This window comes from Phyllobates terribilis, unplaced genomic scaffold, assembly GCF_046119375.1.
Source record: "Phyllobates terribilis strain yellow unplaced genomic scaffold, ASM4611937v1 Scaffold_7__3_contigs__length_470593459, whole genome shotgun sequence".
Classification (NCBI taxonomy): Eukaryota; Metazoa; Chordata; class Amphibia; order Anura; family Dendrobatidae; genus Phyllobates; species Phyllobates terribilis.
Window position 1 is genome coordinate 146724845 of NW_027362767.1, and position 12394 is coordinate 146737238.

The 12394-nt window shown below is 43.7% G+C and overlaps 1 protein-coding gene across 3 annotated transcripts in view; it reads left to right on the plus strand.

Annotated features, from left to right (window-relative positions):
- Positions 1–11776, plus strand: part of LOC141154019 (uncharacterized) — a 34780-nt gene extending 23004 nt beyond the window's left edge. For 2 of the 3 annotated variants that reach the window (XM_073639403.1, XM_073639404.1), the window contains exons 26-37: positions 210–323; positions 424–519; positions 1050–1130; positions 7197–7280; positions 7523–7636; positions 7833–7928; positions 8241–8354; positions 9084–9179; positions 9968–10081; positions 10224–10301; positions 10568–10741; positions 11592–11776. In XM_073639403.1, the coding sequence (XP_073495504.1) occupies positions 210–323; positions 424–519; positions 1050–1130; positions 7197–7280; positions 7523–7636; positions 7833–7928; positions 8241–8354; positions 9084–9179; positions 9968–10081; positions 10224–10301; positions 10568–10713 (1133 nt within the window). In that variant the 3' untranslated portion in view covers positions 10714–10741; positions 11592–11776. The remainder of the gene's footprint in view (positions 1–209; positions 324–423; positions 520–1049; positions 1131–7196; positions 7281–7522; positions 7637–7832; positions 7929–8240; positions 8355–9083; positions 9180–9967; positions 10082–10223; positions 10302–10567; positions 10742–11591) is intronic. The other variant, XM_073639405.1, reaches the window with a different exon arrangement.
- Positions 11777–12394: the final 618 nt, after the last annotated feature.

A 12394-nucleotide genomic window follows, 5' to 3' on the forward strand; every position in this document is an offset into this window, starting at 1 on the left:
GCTGTCTTTGTGATCGGTTGGGTCCCTGTAGTCCGACCCCAGCCATCACCTGTCTTAGGTTGTGCATTGTTATAGTGGGCCATCCCTTTAAGGTGCTATGGTGTTTGTGTCTATTGCAGAATATGGCTGCAGCCATCCATTCCCATGCACACGTAGAAGTATGTCACGTCCTCCCATCGTCTCGTAACTTCTGTGTTTTTGTGGTGCAGGTTCTGAAACGCGCTTCAGTCAAAATCAGGGACCTCCTGCATCCAGGTTTGATAATACGAATCCCCCAAAGGACCCCAAGTCTCTGATGGGACAAGCAGCGAGCAGATATCCAGGTATCCATGGTGGGTGGGGATAGATGCTCCCCATTTGTACCACAGGGATGGTGATGATATGTGATCGGCCTCTGTTATAATTCTGTCATTCTTCGATTAGAGTCGGAGGGTCGTTATAACCAGGATGACCTGTATTCCGGTAGCTGGACTGACAACTCGGGAGCTCGCAATAAGGCAGGACCACCATTAGGAGCAGGTGATTACTGATAGTCGCGGTCAGGACATGCCAGATGATCCGGTATATCTCATGGTCGTATTTGGGATCTGTATTCCCATCATACTGTGCCTCCATATTGTGGTATGTCGTTATGGTGGCATATGTAGAGTATACATGTAGCCATACACCTGACTCTTACTTTTATTAAAATCGCTTGGATGCTGCAGTAAATGCCGACTATAGCATGTAAGGGTGTTAAACAACCAAGTGACGGCATCTGCACGGCTCTGCTGCATCATCGCTTAAACTACCTCACAAAGTGCAACATAGTCTCCGATTGGCTATTTTATTTGGACACCTGCATAGTTGGCTACTAAATATAGTGGGTGACCATATGGCCAAGCAGGGTGACGGTGAACAGCAGCCAACAATGTGCAGGGTTTTTCTGGCACCACTGTTATTACGTCTTACTGGTGTGGCAGTGCTTGGACCTCCGCTGATGGGAACATCACTCCTATAACTCCTGCCGCGTGAGAACGTCACATGCGCCCGTATTTTTTCCTCCATAGACGCTGCCAATCGTTTTAACCAAAATCCGCCTTCCCGCTTTGATGCCAGGGGACCTGTGGATGGTGCAGGAGCCGGACCAGGTATGTGTGTATATCTATCGATAGATAGGTAATCCGTGATAGATATATATACATACATGAAGACAGCACTCCTCTTTAGAAAAAAATCAAATAAGTGATTTTAATGGCCCATAAGGGCTAAATGTGACATTTCGGCTCCGAGTGTGAGCCTTTTTCAAGCAGAGCAGACCAGAGCAGCTTTTTATAGATCCAATCATTCATAGATTCATTATACAATACAGTGCTGTGTAAAGTCGTGTAGACCATTATATTTCCATACAGTTATCAGATTACAGTGCCATAAAGTGTGTGTTATTGTGAACATATAACATGATTACACACAATACATTAGAAACGTTTTGATTAGTATATACAGGTGTAAATACTTTAAATGGCAGGACTCACCCCATTAAATGATTAAGCCATCGCACCCAAACGGCAGCGTGTATATTACGCAGCCCATGTCAGCGTGTTACACCAGGCAGTGACTTAATCGGGCAGCACGTCCCTGCCCTCGGAGCCATCTTTGAAAGAGTCAGTACCTCAATGCGCAGACTCCAGGCGCGTCATAGGACTCCCGCACCATCTTGGATAAGGTCAACACCTTAATCCAAACTGCGCATGCGCCATAAAGCTCAATGATGTAATGGATGTCCATTACAAAGGCTGTAAGTAAGCTGATAAGAACGCTCCCATGCACATGTTCTGAACATCACCATTTAAAGGAGCCCAAAAGCATAATATTTAGGTGATTTTGGTACAAGGGTAGTTTGGCAAGCACACCACTATTAGACAAGGTAACATCCCCCCATTTGCTGTGGCTGGTAAACCTATATCAACAATGATTTTGCAGAGCCATACTCCCCGTTTAGGCGCCTACTGCTCAACCCAGTCCTTTAATGGAATTTAAAGCCCGCATATATCCAGGACCCAATTATTTCAGCATAAAAACCTTTAATAACACTAGTATCACAGAAAGAACAATTAAACATCAGAGTGTTATTTATGGGTAACAACAAAGATGTGTATTTATTTATAAAAAAAAATATTATATTAGGTGGTAATATTGATGTGACCCGTGCCATAAATATATATCTATATTTCCAATCTAGAAGGAAAGGAAAAAAAAAAAAGATAGAGACAATTAGTATCCATGTTAAAAATCCTATCTAGACTATTTTGAACGAGAAGAACAATCCAAGGTATATCAAAGGAGACACAACATCATTAGGCTGCCAAATTGATTTTATATTCAACATTCAGTCCCTTAGGGCGCAAAGTATCAAGTCTATGAATTGATTGTAACTCCTTAATTTTTAACAATTTTACACAATCCCCACCTCTTCTCAAGGGTGGTACATGATCAATAATCCTGAATTTTACATTTTTCACTATGGCCACATTCGACAAAATGTTTTGAGACCGGGAAATCCATTTTTTTCTTATCTATGATGATTAAGCCTAGTTTTTAAATCCCATGTCGTTTTCCCCACATAAAACAAATTGCTGCGACATTGCAATAAATATATAACATATTCCGAATCACATGTTAAATTATTATTATAATTATTTATTATAGCACCATTTGTTCCATGGCGCTTTACATGTGAAAGGGGTATACATAGCACAAACAATTACAATAAATGTTGAACAATACAAGTCGGCGACTGGTACAGGAGGAGCGAGGACCCTGCCCGCGAGGGCTCACAATCTACATAGGAAGGCTGAGGATACAGTAGGTGAGGGTAGAGCTGGTCGTGGAGCGGTGGTTACTGCAGGTTGTAAGCTTGTCGGAAGATGTGGTTCTTCAGGTTCCTTTTGAAGGTTTCAACAGTAGGCGAGAGTCTGATATGTTGGGGTATAGAGTTCCAGAGTAGGGGGGATGCACGGGAGAAATCTTGTATGTGATTGTGGGAAGAGGAGATGAGAGGAAAGTAGAGAAGGAAATCTTGTGAGGATTGGAGGTTGCGTGCAGTGTTGTAGCGGGAGACTACAGTACAGACCAAAAGTTTGGACACAGCTTCTCATTTAAAGATTTTTCTGTATTTTCATGACTGAAAATTGTACATTCACACTGAAGGCATCAAAACTATGAATTAACACATGTGGAATTATATACTTAACAAAAAAGTGTGAAACAACTGACAATATGTCCTATATTCTAGGTTCTTCAAAGTAGCCACCTTTTGCTTTGATGACTGCTTTGCACACTCTTGGCATTCTCTTGATGAGCTTCAAGAGGTAGTCACCGGAAATGGTCTTCCAACAATCTTGAAGGAGTTCCCAGAGATGCTTAGCACTTGTTGACCCTTTTGCCTTCACTCTGCGGTCCAGCTCACCCCAAACCATCTCGATTGGGTTCAGGTCTGGTGACTGTGGAGGCCAGGTCATCTGGCGTAGCACCCTATCACTCTCCTTCTTGGTCAAACAGCCCTTACACAGCCTGGAGGTGTGTTTGGGGTCATTGTCCTGTTGAAAAATAAATGATGGTCCAACTAAACACAAACCAGATGGAATAGCATGCCGCTGCAAGATGCTGTGGTAGCCATGCTGGTTCAGTATGCCTTCAATTTTGAATAAATCCCCAACAGTGTCACCAGCAAAACACCCCCACACCATCACACCTCCTCCTCCATGCTTCACGGTGGGAACCAGGCATGTAGAGTCCATCCGTTCACCTTTTCTGTGTCGCACAAAGACACGGTGGTTGGAACCAAAGATCTCAAATTTGGACTCCTCAGACCAAAGCACAGATTTCCACTGGTCTAATGTCCATTCCTTGTGTTCTTTAGCACAAACAAGTCTCTTCTGCTTGTTGCCTGTCCTTAGCAGTGGTTTCCTAGCAGCTATTTTACCATGAAGGCCTGCTGCACAAAGTCTCCTCTTAACAGTTGTTGTAGAGATGTGTCTGCTGCTAGAACTCTGTGTGGCATTGACCTGGTCTCTAATCTGAGCTGCTGTTAACCTGCGATTTCTGAGGCTGGTGACTCGGATAAACTTATCCTCAGAAGCAGAGGTGACTCTTGGTCTTCCTTTCCTGGGGCGGTCCTCATGTGAGCCAGTTTCTTTGTAGCGCTTGATGGTTTTTGCAACTGCACTTGGGGACACTTTCAAAGTTTTCCCAATTTTTCGCACTGACTGACCTTCATTTCTTAAAGTAATGATGGCCACTCGTTTTTCTTTACTTAGCTGCTTTTTTCTTGCCATAATACAAATTCTAACAGTCTATTCAGTAGGACTATCAGCTGTGTATCCACCTGACTTCTGCACAACACAACTGATGGTCCCAACCCCATTTATAAGGCAAGAAATCCCACTTATTAACCTGACAGGGCACACCTGTGAAGTGAAGACCATTTCCGGTGACTACATCTTGAAGCTCATCAAGAGAATGCCAAGAGTGTGCAAAGCAGTCATCAAAGCAAAAGGTGGCTACTTTGAAGAACCTGGAATATAAGACATATTTTCAGTTGTTTCACACTTTTTTGTTAAGTATATAATTCCACATGTGTTAATTCATAGTTTTGATGCCTTCAGTGTGAATGTACAAATTTCATAGTCATGAAAATACAGAAAAATCTTTAAATGAGAAGGTGTGTCCAAACTTTTGGTCTGTACTGTAGGTCACAGATGTATGGAGGAGACAGGTTGTGGATGGCTTTGTATGGCAAGGTTAGGGTTTTGAACTGGAGTCTCTGGGCAATGGGGAGCCAGTGAAGGGATTGACAGAGAGGAGAAGCGGGGAGTAGCGGGGGGACAGGTGGATTAGTCGAGCAGCAGAGTTTAGGATAGATTGGAGGGGTGCAAGAGTGTTAGAGGGGAGGCCACAAAGCAGGAGGTTGCAGTAGTCAAGGCGGGAGGTGATGAGGGCAGCACTAGTGTTTTTGCAGATTCATGGTTGAGGAATGTGCAGATCCAGGAGATATTTTTGAGTCCGAGTCGGCAGGAAGTGGAAAGGGCTTGGATATGTGGTTTGAAGGAGAGATCAGAGTCCAGGGTTACCCCGAGGCACCGAGCTTGTGGGACTGGGGAGAGTGAACAGCCATTGACGTTGATAAATAGGTCAGATGGGGGGGTTGAGTGAGACGGTGGAAAGATGATGAATTCAGTTTTATCCATGTTAAGTTTTAGAAATCTGTCAGAGAAGAAGGATGAAATAGCGGACAGACATTGTGGGATTCTGGTTAGTAAGGAGGAGATATCTGGTCCAGAGAGGTAGATCTGTGTGTCATCAGGATAGAGGTGATACTGAAAGCCATGAGACTCTATGAGCTGTCCCAGGCCGAAGGTGTAGATGGAGAAGAGCAGGGGTCCTAGAACTGAACCTTGGGGGACACCGACAGATAGTGGACGAGATGAGGAGGTGGTGTGTGAGTGGGAGACACTGAATGTCTGGTCTGTTAAATATAAGGAGATCCAAGATAGGGCCAAGTCTTTGATGATGAGAGTCAGTAGTAAGAGGGAATGGTCCACTGTGTCAAAGGCATTTGACAGGTCCAGGAGGAGGAGGACAGAGTAGTGTCACTTGGATTTGGTAGTTAGTAGGCCGTTGGTGACTTTAGTCAGGGCAGTTTCAGTGGAGTGATGCGGTCGGAAGCCAGATTATAAGCGGTCAAATAGGGAGCAGGAGGAGAGGTGGGAGGACAGTTCAAAATGGACATGTTCCAGCAGTTTTGAGGCGTAAGGAAGAAGTGATATGGGGCTATAGCTAGACGGAGAGGATGGGTCCAGGGGACGGCTTTTTGAGGATGGGTGTGATCGAGGCATGTTTGAAGCATGAGGGGAAGACACCGGTTGTTAGTGACAGGTTGAAAAGGTGGGTTAGGATTGGGATGAAGACTATGATGAGGTTAGGGATGAGGTGGGACGGGATTGGGTCAAGTTTCCAGGTGGTGGTGTGATTTGGAGAGTAAAGAGGAAAGTTGATTGTCCGTAATGGTGGAGAAGCTGGTTTTGGAGGAGGAGGGTTGAGTAGATATGAGGAGGGGCTGTGGGGACTTTAGGCAAAAGCTTTGTCCGATGGTGTCAATCTTCTGCTTGAAGAATGATGCAAAGTCTTAGGCTGAGATGAGATAATAATGATTAATTGAAATTTTTGTTTCCGGAATCAGGATGTGCAAAAACATTTACCTTTCAAAAGATTAGTACAATTAACACAATTTAGGCAAGGATAACACCCAGTCCTTTTTGCTCCTGTCAATGATGATGGTTTCAAACTCTTAAGAGGTCCTAGATCCGCATGTACAAGCCTGTCCGTAAAATTCCTAGCACGTTTAAATGAAAATAGTGGAGGATTACTATAATGTGTAACTTCAGGGATACAATTGTCTAACATTTGCCAATGCTTTTTAATAGTTCAAGCAGTTTTGCCACTCTTTTCACAATATGTCGTACATACTGGTATCCTGTTTAATGCCCTATTCCTATCAGGCCCAGCCGCCAAAAGACTTCCACAATCTAAGGCGTTGACTTTATCTTCCCATTTTTTCAGGAGTTTTTTTTGTATAGTTCCTCTGTAAAAATTTCTAAATGATAATTTTATAATTTTGCTTTAACAGTGTCTCATCACTTACAATTCTTTTAATTCGGAGTAACTGGCTGTAAGGCAACGATTCAATCATTTTTTTTTTACTCGAAATTGAACCAGAGTACATTTTGTAGCATCATCATCCATATGGTTTAAAAACTCATGAAACAGATTCAGTTCAAGAGTTGTACCAGTCCACAGGAGGAAGACGTCGTCTATGTATCGCCACCACCTGAGCACATGGGCAAAGTGGGGTGACACATAGACGAGGGCCTCCTCCAACATGGACATCATTAAATTGGCATAAGCTGGTGCTATACTGGCACCCATTGCTGTTCCGCGGCTTTGGACATAATAATCACTACCAAAAAGAAAGTAATTATTATTAAGTAATAACTCAAGTAGTTCAATAATAAAGTCTATACTTTTCAATGTATATTCCACATGCGTAAGCTTTTTGCTGACAGCCAAAATGCCTCTATTATGTTGGATAGAAGCATACAATGATACCACATCGATCGAGAGAACGTCACATGCTCCTGTATTTTTTTCCTCCATAGACACTGCCAATCGTTTTAACCAAAATCCGCCTCCCCGCTTTGATGCCAGGGGGGGACCTGTGGAGGGTGCACGAGCCGGACCAGGTATGTGTGTCTCTCTATCTATCTATATAGATGTGTGCGTACATGTTAGATTAATATAGGCCTACCCCACCCGAACCATCTGAATATGGGGATGACCTCATTGCTTGTTGTGGTCCCTCTGTACCTCCTTGTGCCCCCAATGTGGTATAAGGTATTGGCATCACTGTAGACCTAGAGTTGCTGTATAGGCTGCATGGATGTTTCGGAGCCTCGTCTACTGTCGCTTTAATATTTTTCTACAGGTCCCATAACGCATTTCAGTCAGACTCAGCAAGTTCCTGTCTCCAGATTTGACCACCCGAATGCCTCTAAGGATCAGAGGTCTATCGTCGGGCAAACAGCGGGCAGATATCTAGGTATCTCACACATATCTGAGATTTTTATTAGCCATATCCTTAAAGGCTTGGTGCCAACTTGGATGGGTGATAACTTATTGCTCGCTGGCGGTCTGGCCACTGGGACACAATCTCTTACTGCGCAGTCGGTGATTATATATGATTACTGTGAGACTTGACCGGCCTTGGTTATGATTTTATCATTTTTCACGTGCAGAGTCGGATGGTCGTTACAGCCAGAATGAGCCGTATCCCGGGTCCCGAACTGACAACAATGGATCCTACGATAACACAAGACCACCATTAGGAGCAGGTAATTACTGACTGTTAGGATTGAAGACCAAGGGTTTTTCACTGGCTAGCTGGGTCCTTTAAAAATAATCTGATCACATAGTGTCCCTGGTTTTCCTAGTGATCAGCTGTAATCTGTGGATAAACGTGGCAGTGTTAAAAATCCCTGCAGCGCCTGCAGAGGGGAAATGAAGTATTACAGTTTTCATTCATATCAATGAACTTTCCGCGTAATGTAGGACAGGAAGTGTCGTCAGGAGCGAGACACGTACCAAGAGATGATGAACAGAGGACCCCTTCTGTTAACTCAATCTGTGTTTTTGTTTTTGTACAGGCTCTGAGATGCGTTTCAGTCAGAATTCGCAAAGTTCTGCTTCTAGATTTGACAATCCAAATCCTGGTAATCAACAAAAATCCTTCATGGGACAAGAAGCAGACAGATATTCAGGTATCCGGATTCACAGCAACACTGCTCAGTACTGCATTTTCCAAAGAATTGGTGGGGATGGTGGCGCTGAAATGGCTGTGAAGTCTAATGGTGCAGGGTATAGCACTTGGAGTGGCGGGGGTGAGGCGCAGCAACGAACAATATCCATGGTACAGCAATAGATCAGGGAGATATAAAAACATTTAGAGGTTCATGTTGGTGCGCTGACAGAACAGTTAGTGAGGATGCGGTAACTAAAAATAAATGCCTTCTTATTTTAGGGTTTTCAAAAATCACTGAGGTCAGATTCCAATTTTGGGAATGGGTTATAAGTGATCTTTTTATAATATTTTCCTTCAGAGAGAAAAGATGTTTATTTTTAATTACCACATCCTCACTAATTCTACTGGCAGCGCACCAACATAACCTTTAATGTTTTCAATACTGCGTTATAATATATTCCATGCTGTTGCTGTTTTTTATTAAGTGTTTTATCGCACCCGAGTGATGGAGTCACAGCTATACTGCTCAATAATGTCCTCCATGCTGCTGTTTTCTAGTAAAAGCAGCAGCAGGTCTGGGCTCACAGTAACACTGCTCAGTACTGTTGTAGAACAAGTACCATGACGATGTTACTTCTAAACAGGTGCTACGTAGAGACTGCAGAGCAGCTATGACTCAGGATATCTATAGCTAGCCTCCACCCACTAGCTCAGAGACAGCTATAATTCTTTCATTCTTTGTGTACAGAGGTGGACGATCATTATAACCAGGATGACTCGTATCCCGGTACCTGGACTGAAAACAGTGGATCCCTCGATAAGACACGAGCACCATTAGGACCAGGTGATTACTGACCATCAGGATCAGAGAACCGACAGATTTATTGCTTTAGTGGTCGTCAAGGACTTCAATACTGATAGCCAAGCTATAGTATAGGTCAGCTGTATCAGATTTATTGGGGTCCTACACCCGTAACCACCACTGATCTGTTACAAAGTCCTGCGGCTGTTGAATGTGCACAGTGTAAAGAGCCGGATCACAACAGCGCCATACACTGTGTAGTGGCCGTTCACGGTACTGACATTTTAGCTTTTATTTACTTCAATACGAGCTGATCTTCAGTACCTGAATACAGCCACAATATGGCGAATACGAACTTACTTCCCCCCCTTACTTTTCCTTTTGCATGGAGCGTACTTTACAGTTTCCTTCCAGTAGCTGTGGAGCTTAGGATCAGCTGAGGGTGCCGAATATTAATGACCTATTCTAGTTTCAGGTCATAGATGTCCTAGTAAACCACTTTAAGCTAGAACCTCTACTTCCTGAATATGTTGCCCCTTTTCTGTATCTCCATGTTTATTGTGGTATGAAGCATCGCATGCTGTTGTGTTGCTTCCAAGTATAATGGGGGCAACATAGGACGGCACAGGAAGTCCTACGCACCAGTAGCCCTTCGATGGAGGGATTGGGTCACTGTAGTGAAGTGATTCCAGGTAAACCTATCAGAAATCCATTGATCCATCCGTGTAGGTCTATGGGCGATCCCCGACACCATTCCATATTGATGGACTGTGGCTGTATATATTTCCTTTGCTGGTGATATGACATGTAGTATGCTTTTATCTTCATAGATCAACGAAAGGATTATAAGCCGATGTCGTGGAATAGCGGACCACCGTCCGGAAACCAGGGCTTCTATAATGAGGCGCGACCAGTTACCGGGATGGGAACGGGAAGATATGACGGTATTATTAACATGTACTATTATTGTGTGCATGATTTAAGGCTTTGGTGTCCGTGTTATTCACTGTGGGTGGATTGTGGATATTGTGGGGTCTGTATGATGGTGGGAGACATATAAATAATCACTTACTTATTTTGTCACAGACCAGTACACCCAAAACCAGTATCAGTCCCAGTACAGTAGCAGTGGGTCGTATGGGGCTGGAACGGACAGACCTCCTGGTATGTATCTGACTTATCAGATTTGCATGGGGAGAGGAGTAAGCTGCTGACACAACCCTTCACTGTGGCCACTTTTCTTGCAATCTGTGCCACACTATTAATTAAACATCCCCAATGTCTTTGGTGGAAAAACTCCTTTAACTGCAGGAAAGATTTTGGGGTTTTGGATTAGGAGGTTCAGACATCACATGTGATAGGTTTTGTGTGATAATAAGTGATAGATTTATATTAGTTCTTAAGTCTTGTATTTCGTTATTACTTTACAGGACCACAAGGTGGCCAGCCTCAGCCTGCTGCTTCTACCGGGTACCCATCAGACGGGCGTCCAGGCACATGGCCCAGCCAGGCTCCTGCTAAACGCGGCGTTTACCCTGCTGGCATCCTCAAAAACAGGACAGCCAATCCGCCCTAAATCCTTCCCAGATCAGGCAAATGTATCTGTAAGTGGCAGCGAAGACCACCCCAATTCATACTCTCAATTAGGTCTATTTGACGTCATGAGAAGGGGGTCCCTGCTTGTGATCCCCTCTCCTTATTTCCCTGTTCCCCTTTCATCTCCCTCTCTTTTCTTCCACTTTCCTTCACCTCCCCTTTTCTCTTCTCCCTTGTTTTACATTTTCCCATTTCCTCACCTTTTTTTTACTTTTTCCCACTTCCTTTTTGCTACCTTTCTATTCCCCCTCTTTCTGCCTCCCTCTTTCTGCCTCCCTCTTTCTTGTTCCACTTTCCTTCTTTCTACCTTCATCTTGCATGCTGGTGTTCTACCACCTTCCTATTTCTTCACCTCTTGCATACCTTTTTCCCTTTCTCGCCCTTGTCACTCATTCACCTTTTCTTTTTCCCCATTTCGTCCCCTCCTATTACTTATGGCTACATTTTTGCTCCTTTTCTGTCCTGCCTTCATCCCTCCCCTCTTTTCTTCCACTTTCCCTTCATTTCTCTCTTCCATTTAATTTGTTTCTCCTGATATTTTCTATCCCTCCTTATTTCCCCTCGTACAATTCTTTCTCTTCCATGTTTTACCCTTCTGTCTCCCTTTTTCTTTTCCTCCTTCCTCCCTTTTCTCATACATTTTACCTCTCCTCCCTTTCTTTCTTCCCCTTTTTCCTTCCTTTTCTCGCCCTTCACTTCTCCTTTCTTCTGCTCTTCCTCTCTTTATTTCCTTTTTCACCTCTTCCATCACACTTCCTTCCATGTTTCTTTTCTTATCCTTCTTTCTCTGTTTCTTTCCTTCCTCCCTCCCATACTACATACTGACGTCTGCGCCTCACTTCCATCTTTTCCTTACAGATGACGTGATGAAGTTCAGGGGGCGCACTTGCTATTAGGAGCGACACTTCGTCATGAATAGAGTCTTCTCATTGCATAATTGTCGTTATAACTTCATTTTATTACCAGTAACTTGTTTATAGTTTTCGGTTTTCCTTTTTATTCTGTTATCGTTGAATGTAACATCAGTAAAGTGTGAACTGAAACCCGCTGTGTTCCTTCTGTCACTTCTTTCTAGTGGATAGCGCACAACGTGTGACCTTCATAGTATTATTAGGTGCCTTTGTTCAGATCGTCAATCCCAGCTCGAGTACAGACCACGATGTCCCCTGACTCATTTGCCACCTCCTCACATATGTGAAGCTGCTGATATTATACAAATATTCATAAACTGCTTGCTCGGGGGCAGGTTTAGAAGTAGCTCCACCAATGAGGATGCGTATGTTGGAAGACCCACCCCTGCAGTGCTGCTGTTTTGTGGAGTGGGCTTTATGTTCAGCCCAAGGTCATTCATGGGCTCCCTACTCTGATAGGGGAAGTTTTTGGTTGCCGCACTGCCTGTGGTTCCTATTCAGCACAGGAGGGTGCACCATCCTCCCCATCACCACAGTCTCTGTGGCTTGGTACCAGACCACAGCTCATTGTAGAAAACCCATCTGTGGGCTGAGGTTAGCCTTGTATGACTAATGGAGGTTAAACCCGTCGTATTGCTCAGTTACAAACCCAATTTTAATGCTACAGTGACAAGAAACTGCTGTACTTGATATTCAAGGCATAGGATAATTCTTAAATAATATCTGTCACTTGCTATAAATATTAGAGTT